The 12,128-nt window shown below is 39.2% G+C and overlaps 2 protein-coding genes across 2 annotated transcripts; both read right to left on the bottom strand.

The window, feature by feature from the left end:
* Nucleotides 1–4,086, bottom strand: rpl13 (ribosomal protein L13). Its single transcript, XM_005741589.1, has 6 exons — nucleotides 4,004–4,086; nucleotides 3,456–3,573; nucleotides 2,482–2,623; nucleotides 1,396–1,569; nucleotides 608–664; nucleotides 1–203 (listed from the first exon to the last, which is right to left on the bottom strand). The coding sequence occupies exons 2-6, from the start codon at nucleotides 3,557–3,559 to the stop codon at nucleotides 45–47; spliced, it is 636 nt and encodes a 211-aa protein (XP_005741646.1). The 5' UTR covers nucleotides 3,560–3,573; nucleotides 4,004–4,086; the 3' UTR covers nucleotides 1–44.
* Nucleotides 4,087–7,117: 3,031 nt separating this feature from the next.
* gcshb (glycine cleavage system protein H (aminomethyl carrier), b) lies at nucleotides 7,118–11,101 on the bottom strand. Its single transcript, XM_005741588.1, has 5 exons — nucleotides 10,843–11,101; nucleotides 9,744–9,823; nucleotides 7,637–7,700; nucleotides 7,404–7,535; nucleotides 7,118–7,226 (listed from the first exon to the last, which is right to left on the bottom strand). Exons 1-5 carry the CDS (start codon nucleotides 10,982–10,984, stop codon nucleotides 7,132–7,134), a joined length of 513 nt encoding a protein of 170 aa, XP_005741645.1. The 5' UTR covers nucleotides 10,985–11,101; the 3' UTR covers nucleotides 7,118–7,131.
* Nucleotides 11,102–12,128: the final 1,027 nt, after the last annotated feature.

The following is a 12,128-nucleotide window of genomic DNA, read 5'->3' as shown; positions in this document are numbered from 1 at the left end:
TCTTTTTAAACGCTTTATTTTGCAAAGTTCCATAGTGACTATTTTCACTTCTTCTTCTCCACGTCCTGCTCAGCAGCCTCTTTGGCTCTCTTGGCACGAATGCCGAATAGACGAGCATTAGCGCGAGCCATACGCAGGCTGGCGAAAGCCTTGAAGTTCTTCTCATCCTCGGAGATAACCCTGGCCTTCTCCTTCTTGTGCACCTAAAGAAGAAAAACAAAATGAGGGTTAAGACACACACCGAATACTGCAAAATGAGGGTTTTCTCCAAATCCAAAAGCCTGAGTCTAATTTTGAGAATTTAACATTTTGTGAAAATCAGTTCAGCTTTCTAGCTGATTTTTTATTTTTGTGAACAGCAGTCATCAGAAAAAGGGTTCAAGTGTTTCATCAAAGAAATACAGAGATTCCGGAGATTTGTCATCATCTGACTGCTGTAATGCAAAATGTTCAGACTGTTAATGCATCTTTTATCAGTCATTACTTCTGTAATACTGGTCCAGGTAAAACTGGCCAATAACGTCAGTGAAAACAAATTATCATCAGCCGTCTTAATCCTCATCTATAAACAGATACACAGAGTAACCTTGCAGGAGCTGTCACTTACAGTTCTGATGGGCATGACTGGACCAGTGAGCTGAGTGGCCATCTTGAGTTCCTCCTCCTGAAATGACAAAACAGTTAAATATTTTTAAAGGGAACAGACAGCAAGACTTTTCACTAGGGCATCAAATAAATGCTTATTAAGACCGTCTGGTTTGATTTCAATCACCCCAATGGGAATTGTACTTATATATTCACATTTAAAGGTGGCAGAATGTGGGAGTGCAGCTCATCTCCAGCAGTCAGCCTGGAATTATTATACTGATGCACGGCTGATTCGGCATGTTTTAATAATGATCTAACAGAAACCTTGAATTTCATCAGTACGCTTCATTTTCCAAGCTTAACGGAATTTCATAATTAGCAGACGTGTCCCCAGGTTACCTAGGTAACCTTAAATCCCATGGAGTCTAAAGGAAGCAGCCGAAAAGGTATTCAAATATCAAATTATCCTTAACACATAAAAAACTGCTGTAGTCTCTATAATCTCTTCCGCGTCTTATTTTAAAGGCATGTGCAAGTCTTATTTTAGCCATTTTTTTTAATACATTAAAATTATTTTTTAAGTAATTTTAAATAAGGACATGATACATTCACACCAAAGAGGGCTTCCAAAACTGTGCTTTTTCAGTTTCTATATACAGCCAACTCCTACTGGCCACATGCTTTTGTTGAATGCTTCAACACTTGTTTTTTTTCCCCCTCAGGAAAATGAGCCAAACAAACAAAAAGTAAATTAACAACAAGGAGAAACACCAAAGTCTAATCTTTGTGTGCCATGTGAAAACTTACAGTGCTGTCTCCCTTCTTGGGGGCAGAAGCCTTCCTAGGGAACAGGATGAGCTTGGAGCGGTACTCCTTCAGGCGCTGCACATTGGCCTGAAGAGATTCTGTGGATCTGTTGCGGCGGCGAGGGTCCACTGAGATGCCAATGGTGCGGGCCGTCTTTTTGTGGATGCCAGCCGCCTGCGGGAACATTAGCACAGGAGGACTTGATCGTTTACAATTCTGATTTTGATCACGTGCCCTGTACATGATAAAACACTGATGTCAAGCTGTCAGCATAAAATCTCTTCCTTTTCAAATAACAAATCGCAGCATTCAGAAAATGCGTTTAACGTATTCATCAAGCAAATGCAGCAGGTCCAGAGATTTGTCATAATCTGAACTGCTGTGATGCAAAACAAAGTGGTTGTTACATTCCTGAACACGTCTGCCATCAATGGTTAATGCGCTTGCTGGAGACATTTTATAGTTACATGGGATACAGGGTCACTTGCAAAAACAAGATCACTTACTAGCGATGGCCAATGATGAGAGCACAGCTGGCTATGACTTAAAGTTCACAGATATTCATATTACTTAGCTGATCAGACTCTTAGTTTAGCTCTCTTCATGATTAATTTTATGGCAGATAAATGATTTGATTTATACGGTTACACATGCATGAAAACACTAAAACTTGAGAAAACAAAAGTAGCCCTCGTGCTCGCAGCAGTTTCTGATTAAAGCTCATTTACTTTCTTCATACAGGGAGAACCTGATATTTTTGCCAAGGTAAAGGTTGACAAGATCATTAAGGTCTTCTACAGCCACAGTTCTTTGACTTGATAGTTTGTTCAAGTTTCCATCCACAATAACTCTAAATATCACTTCTGAAGTTTTTAGTCTCTAGCGCTTCATTTTGATATAGAAATAAACTTCCACCAGACAAAACAGTTGCCAAACATCAGTTTGCCTGCAGCCCTTGTGTGCAAGTGTGCATTTTAATTAATGCCGCACTGAATGTTTCATGTAACTTTAACAGTTTTAGGTCTAAAGAAATTAAAGATATGCTTTACCTTCTAATGAAACATTTACAGAGAACTATAATCGTACCTTCAGTTCCTCGAGGGTGAAGCCACGTCCAGAACGAATCTTGGTATGGTACCTGATAGTGGGACACCTAACCTGTGGCCTCAGTGGTCCAGCGACAGGGCGAGGAGCAATGCGGCGAGCTTTAGCCTGACGAGCCTTTCGCCTGAGGAAAAAGTCGGAAGTTTAGATCAACCAAAAGACCTTCTTAGACATCTGTAAGGACTCACAGTGAACAACTTCCTCGAAGGAGGATGTACTTGAGGGACAAATGTGTTTGCCTCTGAAAAGTAACTGACCCAAACAAAGACTGCCAAATAGGAAGGTAAAAAAGACACTCATAACATTCACTTCTAGGGCTGACACCACATGTAAAACACCAGGACACAATACATAGCATAACGCACCACATAAACCATTAACTGCTAGAAAAGACTCCAGTCAGTTGTAGGGTCTACTAAGATTCACAGTAGAAAGTTACATCAGCTCTAAGACTACAGCGTCATGCTCCAACCTCAGTCTTATACCTAATCAGTGAAATATCAATATCAATTAAAAGAAGAAAAAAGCAAAACAAAAAACATTAAGTTTGCTGTATCTGCTTAGTTCAGTATAACTTTGCAGGCAAACAGATATGCCAAAATCGTAAAGACTGTCCTGCTTGACCAACAGCTTGATCAGCTGAAGTGGTGGCTCAAATCAAACAAGGTACAGTTACTTCAACCACTTTCTCAGTTTGTTTTATTTAATAGTTTAATAATGTCTCATGGGACTGAGGGACAGTTACACGCACGTTCACATATTACACGGTAACTACAGAGTATAAGAAACGTCTGTCAATGTAAATATTATATTGATGTACACATGGGATGAATCCGGGTCCCACAGCATGGTCTAGTTATCCTTTACGGGCCAAAAATTCCCACCATATGAACCGAATTCGATGCTAACCATTTACGGGCACGCTAGCTCAAGTTAGCATACGTCCATGTCCTCACCTGCGGATCTTCCTGGCTGGCTGGTTGAACCAGGTGCGCACTCTTTTCTGCCAGTCTTTGTGAAAGTGAGGGTTCAGGATCATTCCATTCCGGCTGGGGGCCATGGCTGCCTGCTTCCCTGCAACACAGCGTGGCACATACACATGAGCGGATCGTCATGCCGGCGCACCTCCGCTTCATACAGTGCTAAGATGCTAAGCTAAAGCATTAACGAGGGGTCCGGCTACTTTCATGCCCCGATAATGTCCTTACAAACTACTACATGTAATAATCCATTTGTTATCGCCATTTCGGCATTCACGTAGGTTCATCTTTATTTAGTAGGACAGTGTTTAAACATAGCTACTGACAGCCATCGCTTCACCGGTCATCTCCATAAAAACATTAGCTACTTAGCAATTTAACACATAAAATCATGATAATAATCACCTTATTTAAAAGATGACAAAAAGCACTTTTTCAGACTATAAGCTAAACTCACAAATACAAACAGAAAATCGAGGATTGAAACGGATTTTTGAAAATCTTTGGAGGATAACTTCACATACCTACAAGGGAGGAAAATGGCCGAAAGGAAAAAGGAAGTTGTAAGGCGGTGGATTGTGGGATATGTAACAACCAGCCAATCAAAGAGTGTGTAAAGGAGCATTCACCCCCTTAAAAACGGAAACGGAAACGCCAGTCATAAGCGGTACTTCAAGTAATCTAGTGTAGAATAATCATTTATATCGTCTTTAGATGACCAATACTAGGCCACGGTGAAAATTAAGTTTCATTTCTATACAGATAGTGAAAAATGACACTTAACAAACCGTGCAAGGATAGAAATGGGTCGTTTGAGGCTTTAGTAGCTTGAGAATCGCACTTTTCATCTTTGAAAATGAAATAATTTAACGGGTGCCTTTTGTATTCACTTGGGTTATCTTTGTCTAATATTACATTTGTTTGAGTTAATGATCTGAAACTTGAGTGAAATATGCACAAAAAAACAGTTTTTTGTTTGCAGTATCTTACATACGGATCAGCAATGTCTTTGTTCTATCGATTATATTTGTAATTATAACATAAAATATCACTAATGGCAGGAACCGAGTTGTGAAAAATGTTAGGATTGAACAATTTTCCAAAACATATGAACATAACAAAGTATAGAAATTCAGTTAAAAAAAATGTATATTTTTAAAAATCAAAACGTGCTGTATTGTGCCCACGAAACTTTCAGGGCTATACCTTAGTTCATGTCCAACCACATGTACACAGATTTAATCTTTAAACTAGTACAACTGTGTTTTAATAACAGGCTAATGAGGAGAATATACCATAATTATGAGTTATGGAACTGATGGCTGGACATTCTACTTCAGGTTTTTCTGACAGAAAATAACTGAAATCTTAATTTAAAAAAGAAAGCAAGAAGAGATTAGGAAGGGGTAAAGTGCTTTTTCACATCAGTGTATTTTCTAATACAGTTAGTATTTTTATTTTTTGGTTGAAATATCTTCAGTCGGATGCTTTTATGGTATATTCTACCTCATTAAAGCGATCAGCCTGCTATTAAAGGCTGTTAAAGAGCCTGTTTTCCTTGTAATCTTGCTATTTTCAGAACAGACCTTGTACTTGACTTTATCTAAAGCCTCATTGTAATATGTAGCATAATAAGGCATTAACATGCTAAAACCTGGGCCTGTTCAAAAAAAGGCAATTGCATCAGCACCTCATGGTGCATATGGCATATCCAACAAAGAGGTACAAGTTCAGGAACTCAGCAGTTCTGTCGGTAAATCAATTTTCAGACAGAACTGCTGAACTGCAGCAGATGCATCCAGTTAACATTTTTTTAATTAAAAAATAAATTATTAGGTATAAGCGTAGGACAGTCATAATGAGCAGCATATAAGCTCCCACGAGTTTGTATAACATTATACAGTCACTCAGTGAGAAGCTTAAACCACTTGTAGTAATTTCAAGATAAAAAAAATAGTGTAATATGTGATTGTGTTCATTTTTTTACTATAAAGCTCTTAAATTGCATATATGTTTACTGTGAGTCTTTTTAATTCTAAAATCAATGTAGTAATTCAGTGTGTGGTTTATTTAGTTCTGATTGAATTTTGCAACTGTCTATTTGGCTCTTTTACAGAAGCTATCCTATCACCATGTCAGAGAACAGCACACCCTGTATTTGGGTGTATACATATGCTCAAGTCAGTGAATGAATTTAAGTCATTGAAAGAAAGTATCATCTTATTGGAGAGTGCCACCATACATAAGCTTCCCCATGAAGCTGTTGCTTGAGCATCGACAGGAATGCACTTTGGTGTGGATGTTATAATTATGAAAAGTTCCAGTCAGTTAATAAATATAATAATAAATATACAGCTGTAATATGTTCTGAGAACACCCTTGGGTTGAAATTTTGAGTTTCCTTTTATTTGAATGAGTGTCCTATAAAAGGTTAAGGTGATTTATTTACATGGGGGGAAAAAGTCATGAAATAAAGAATGTGTAGGCTCCATCATCTTTGATTAATTTATCATTTTTATGCCTTTAGCACCATTTTTTTATTTGTTTTTTCCTTTTTGCAGTGTAAATATATGAAAATAATATAGATTAGGCACAGGTTTCTGTAAGAGGAAACAAAGATGTTCAGGGACTATCCCACCTGCAGTCCTACAAAGGTGTTGGAGTCATTTGAAAACCAGCAGAATGACACTAATGTCCATGAAGCTAATTAAATAAAGAAAATAACCCAACAACATTACCATCTTCTGCTTTGAATTCCTCTCATTACTCAATCACAACTGTTTTTCCCAGGTTTTAAAAGCCAACTGAGGGTCAAACCGGCCTTTTTAATCCAACGGAGGAATATGAAAAATGGTTGTTACAGTCAGCAGCAGACACTGGTGGTGAACACACTGCAAGAATAAACTGAAAACAACCTATTTAGACCAATCACAGTCTTCTCATTATCAACCTGAATGTGCATGTTTTTGTTCAGTCACTGATTTTAAAACCACTGTGGCATTAATCATTGATTAACTAGCTTCGACTAACTCAGGCTATCATCACCTGAAGGCAAAGGTCAAAGTATTTTAAACTATAATAGACACACACAAAAAGCTGCAGTCCGTCCTGGCAGCTCATATGAAGCAATTTGGTTTGAATGTGTCTGTCCGAAGAGCTTCAAAAAAATATTACAGCTAAAGGTGTGCTGTCACTTTTGCCCCGCAAATAGGTCCCTACATGTTCACAATACACACCTCTGTGATTACTTGCCTTGCCAAGAATGTGAGAAATGATTCATTTCCCAAGTTTGAATACAACAACCCAAACAAAATGCCCACATTTTATTAAATGGATTTGAAACAGCACGTTCAAGTTGTTTAACACATCTGTATATTGGTAATGGAGCAAAGCACCACAAACAAGACCCAAAAATACGGACAGATCTTGAGATTAAGAGCCCTTTAGATGTGCTCGTTGCTTAACAAAAAGGAACTTTCTAAGTGGAAGCTGTTACTGAGCATTTGTAGTCGAGTATTTTAGTTTGAGGACACAATTCCGGCACTAGAATAAATACCACAGATGAATAAGTGTGACACACTACATGTTAGTAACCTTGCAGGGACTAATCTTTGACTGTGATTAAATTACAAAGCAAAATGAGTTTATAATTTTATTCAAGTGATGTGACAAATTTATCATATGCAGCTTGATCCATGAGGCCATCAAGTTCTTCAGGCTTTTCGATGGTCATCTTGATTATCCATCCTGAAAGATAAGAGTTTGTTTATTTCAAAATCAAGAGCTGTACTTGCTGAAAAGAACGAGCTGTAATTTTACTTCTTTGTAATACTGGTTTGGCAGGTTGCCCTCTATCCTGCAATTCTGAGAAATCACAAGGACAAGTGTACTGGCAAAGTACGACATTGGGTGGTGAATGCTCACCCTTTGCATAGCAATCTTTGTTCACAAGTCCAGGATTTTCTGCCAGCTCTGTGTTGATTTCAGTCACCTCTCCTGTTAATGGTGAGTACAGCTCGCTGGCAGCCTTTACACTTTCCAGTGCACCAAACTCATCTGCAACACACACATATACACACACACAGAGGAAAAACACTTCTTATTTCAATACTAGAATCAATCACTTGATAAATATGTCAAAAATTCACAGCTCTTACCCATTTGTTCAAGTCTTTGGCCGACTTCAGGGAGTCCACAGTATACCACATCACCTAATGCTTCCTAAAATGACAAAACAAACTATATGACACAAAGTATTATAGATAACCACATGGAAGTTGTCCAAGAATCTTTTTTTATTTAAGATTTAGAGAACTTCATACAGTACTTCAATATCTAACAGCACTGTAGGAATACAACGCTTATTTAGGGGGGGTCTAATACTATAATCAGTTTATTGCTTTAATAAGCAGTCAGCAACAGCAGGATGGCTCAAAGTAAAGAGTCCCTGTGTTCAATGATCACAGTACTGAAAACTGTCAGTCTGGTTTTTACTGTTCTGGATCATTTTATTGTCCCAATAGCCAGTTTACGTAGCCAAGAATCAGAGCCTGGGCCTCCACCCCTGCCCACCCTGTGCCTGACCCCTACGGCACCTCCTCGGGGTGGTGGATCTACAGGAGGAAAGGGACTCAAAGTGGACTTGCTGCTCCTCCACATTGAAAGGAGCCAGTTGAGGTGATTCTGGGATCTGATTAGAATGCCTCCTGGTTGAGGTGTTCCAGGCATGTCCCACCGAGAGAAGGCCCCACAGCAGGCCCAGTGTGGTGAGATTACATCTCTCACCTGGCCTGGGAACGCCTCTGTGGCTGGTGGCTGGGGAGTGGGAGGTCTGGGCATCTCTGCTTAGGCTGCTGCCACCTTAACCTAGCCCCAGATAAGCAGAAGAGGACGGATGGATCATTTTATTTTAAATTGTTCTAATGCATGCTTCATCCAGGTAAGGAAATCTCACAAATTCTTCTCTTTTCAGTGAAGGATAAACACAAAACACAACGTCCAGATGAACGGAATCAATTTCTGGGAATTACTTTTAGACAGTTCATGAAATTTGTTGCCAAAACCGTAAGATTTCACCAGATAGGTTTAAAATGCTGGCAGTCTGTTGAGGGTACTGCAACAGAATATACTGTAAATCTGGCTTTAGCTTTGTCACACTTTTATTAACTGCTGCCTGCCACAGTTAGCTTTGAATTTAATGACATTTCAGAAAGACTGCATTCTGCTGCAGTACCTCCTACTTTGAACCTCCCAATCAGCCGGGCCTTTGTGTGTGTTCTACCTGTGCCTGGCTTTCCTCCACGTGCTTCTGTTTCCTTACACAGATCACAGAAGCTTGTTAGGTTAACTAGTGACCACAGGTGTGGAAGTGAGTTTGTATTAGCCCTGTGATTGGCTGGTAATCTGCTCAGGACCCTGCCTCGCATCCTATGACTCCTGAAATAAGGCTCCAACTCCTGGACGGCGTCAGGTTCAGTGGCCTCAGGATTTCATCTCTGCTTTTTGCAGATGATGTGGTTCTGTTAAGAGTCATCGAGCGAGAACTTTCAGCTTTCACTGGGGTTGGTCTGCAAATTAGTGTGATGTGGCTGGAATGAGAATGAGGACCTCCAAGTCTAGGCCCATGGTTCAAAGCCCTCCAATGTGGCTGATTTAAAACAATTCTGAAAAGAATAGTTGTCCAAAACTCCTTCACAGTGATGTGAAAGCCTCGTGTCAGTTATTGCAAACTGATTGCAGGTGTTGCTTCCAAGGGTGGAAAAAACAGCTATAAGACTTATGGGACAATTACTTTTATTTCCACAGGTAGGTTTGGGTTGTATTTTGTCCCTTAATAAATCAAACTGCATTTAATATTTACGCAGATTGTTAGATAGTCTCAGACGTGTTGCAACTATGCAACAATAAAGAGGTGAAGGGGTCAGATACTTTTTCACAGCACTGTATGTCAGGTGTAAGGGGTAGCAGTAATAACGATTCTTTACAAAGCTAGATTCATGTTTAAAGATATTCCAGTATACATTCAAGTCCTTGAATGTCTCCAAGTGTCTGCCCAGTCCTGCACAATGCTAGTGATCAATTGTGTCAAACATTGGCCATAAAAGCACTAAATTAGCCTGTTAAAGCACATCAGTTGAGGGCAAAGACCAGCTCTAAAGTGCACACTGCAGATTTTTCTACAGACTATTTTATTGCTATTTTTAGATAGTAATAATTAAACCTCTGAACCACGTGAGCCATAAATTAGTAGAAAGACAAACCTACCTGAGCATAATTGCTGATACCAACAATGCCAACACCACCCTCCACTTGCACCCACTCGTGCTTATCTGTGAACTTTAATGCTACAGAGAGAAAAACAAAAGGAGAATTAGTCTGGAACAGATCAAATGATTATGTTTAAAGATGAAATTATAACAGTATGAACCAGTGGAACAGTGATGACGCTTTTGATTCGCATACGTCAATTTCTTGACAAGCTGTTACATCAATGGGAAGCCCACCAGTTGTGTGCTGTCTACAAGAGCTAACTTTGAGGCATTTGTGCGGACGTTACAACCCCGTTTTTTGGCTTGGTAAATCTTCAATTTTCACCATCACTGCTTTAACACTAACCACAGCTGACAGAGCTGCAGTTTTGAAAAGAAACACTGAACCATTTTGATTCAATGCTCCTCATGTCGCGTTTACCCTGCAGGAGGGAACTGTAATGGCTCAACAGCTTCCAGGGTTGGCACCTGACCAACACTGAAGAATACAAGTTCAAACCAGACTGAACTATGCAAGATGATTGCTAAAGAGTACAGTAACTGCCAAGGCAAACGGCTCAAGAAACGCTTTCTGGTAACTCATTTGCTTCAGGAACATTTTTTTAAGTATGGATATCTGATAGGGTGGTGTCTGTGATTTAGAATTAATGAAAGCTACATGATAGTCATCCCTCCCCTGCCATTTGTAGCTCATGCCCAGTACCAGCACTGACTTTTGTTTAACAAGCTGCTTCTGGCTGCACGAGACTCGGGTAATTGGTCACCATCACAATTTAGAGCTCGTGCTCCTCTCACAGAGAATATATATACAGCCGTCTGAACCCTTTAGCCAGCGTAACATGTGGTGGCTAATTATCTGCACGTAAGCTTCGGTCTGTGAAGCTTCTTTAAAGTTAAAACAACGTTTTAGTTGCCTTTCCTCGCGCTTTTCTCTGCCGCCCTGTGGGAAAGTGACACAAACTGTGTGACCCCTTTTATTCCCACCCATTACAGTCAGGCAGGAATGTGTGAGCAACCCGCATGTAGTACCATTACAGCTCATTTGGCAAGTCTGGGTTATTATTATTATTATTTTTTAAATGTATTATATTTACCTGCAGACAGGACCGAGGACGTGCTCAGCGTTCGCGGGGAGCCGCTTCTCCACTGCAGCCGAGTCGCTGAAACCTGCGAGAGCTGAGGCAGTCTGAGCGAAAAGTTTGCAGACAGGCACCGCAGAGCTGCTCTCATCGCCATCTTCACTCAGTGTGAAGCCACAGTTTGATCGAAAGTGAATCACTTGACCGCGAGAGCGCGCACCATCCCACTACACGGTGTGGGGGGTGAGAGACCCGGGGCCAAAAAGCTCTCAAAAGTGAGTGAATGCACACTTAAAAAAAGAAATGCTAATTATTCAAAGTTAATGGGGTCAGAAGAAAATGCTTACATGTTCTACTTAGGTACAGTAGATAAGGCGGCACATGGCTGTTACGTTTGCTCTGTCTTTCTATTGAAAAAAAAGTATAAAACGATAATATTAAAACAATAATCGCGATAACAGTAATATCAATAACTGCAATTTTCTAGTTTGAAATAAAACTGACATATTCAAGTGCCTGCGTAAAATTTACCTGTCGGATAGCAGCCTATTTAACAGGGGCGTTTCCAGGATTTATTTTATATGAGGTGGTGGTGACCCCAAGACTTTAATTTCTGAGAATTTCTTTTGCAATGGCAAAAAGAAGAAAAAAAAAAGAGGAGAATGTCCGTGAAACAAGTCCGTGAAAAAAACACGTTTTCTTTTTATATTGACTAAAATTTTTATTTATAAATTACTTTAAACACCTGTTATTGAAATTAACTAACTACAACAATGAGTGCTATCTGGGAATTGTGATCACATGCTAGAAAATATCAGGCTCCTTATGTCTTACAAATTTATTACATAAAAAAGTTGTGCTTCACAACAGTGTAAATATATTTTGATTGTAAATCATATGCACTATTTAGCAGCCGAAGTATGATTATAACATTTTTGCTTGAGTATAAAGCATTTCTTCATTTATTTTAAATATTTCTTGCCACTTTGTAAAACAAGTAATCCAGTAATACACTTTTAACAGATTCATGCGTTATTGGATCATTGCAGCTGCTGACGGTTTGAATTACTCGTGTATTGCTGGGTAGATTGATCTGTGCAATTGCAGTTTGTCTGCAAAGTAATAAGTAACTTATTCTGTAAAATAAATAGTATGGTGCGCAAAGTACTCTATTTACATACAAAGTATGTTAGAGAAGAAGCAAATGTACTTATACTAAATAAAGTGCAGGTACATTTAACCTGTACTTTAGTAAAGTACTTAAATAAATGTAATAAGTTATACTATACTGTTCCTATTAA

This window comes from Pundamilia nyererei, unplaced genomic scaffold, assembly GCF_000239375.1.
Source record: "Pundamilia nyererei isolate P.nyererei 1_Seehausen unplaced genomic scaffold, PunNye1.0 scaffold00112, whole genome shotgun sequence".
NCBI classification, from domain to species: Eukaryota; Metazoa; Chordata; class Actinopteri; order Cichliformes; family Cichlidae; genus Pundamilia; species Pundamilia nyererei.
The sequence above is the reverse complement of the archived record's forward strand: the minus strand, read 5'-3'. Positions and strand labels throughout refer to the sequence as shown.

Excerpts from the sequence above, each read along its gene's own strand:
- rpl13 (XM_005741589.1), bottom strand. The coding sequence starts at position 3,559 with ATGGCCCCCAGCCGGAATGGAATGATCCTGAACCCTCACTTTCACAAA. Across the intron at positions 2,624-3,455 it reads CCAGCCAGGAAGATCCGCAG|GCGAAAGGCTCGTCAGGCTA; the intron begins GTGAGGACATGG and ends CTTTTTCCTCAG. Across the intron at positions 204-607 it reads CAGTCATGCCCATCAGAACT|GTGCACAAGAAGGAGAAGGC; the intron begins GTAAGTGACAGC and ends TTTCTTCTTTAG.
- gcshb (XM_005741588.1), bottom strand. The coding sequence starts at position 10,984 with ATGGCGATGAGAGCAGCTCTGCGGTGCCTGTCTGCAAACTTTTCGCTC. Across the intron at positions 7,536-7,636 it reads CCAAAGACTTGAACAAATGG|ATGAGTTTGGTGCACTGGAA; the intron begins GTAAGAGCTGTG and ends TGTGTGTTGCAG. Across the intron at positions 7,227-7,403 it reads CAAAGATTGCTATGCAAAGG|GATGGATAATCAAGATGACC; the intron begins GTGAGCATTCAC and ends CTTATCTTTCAG.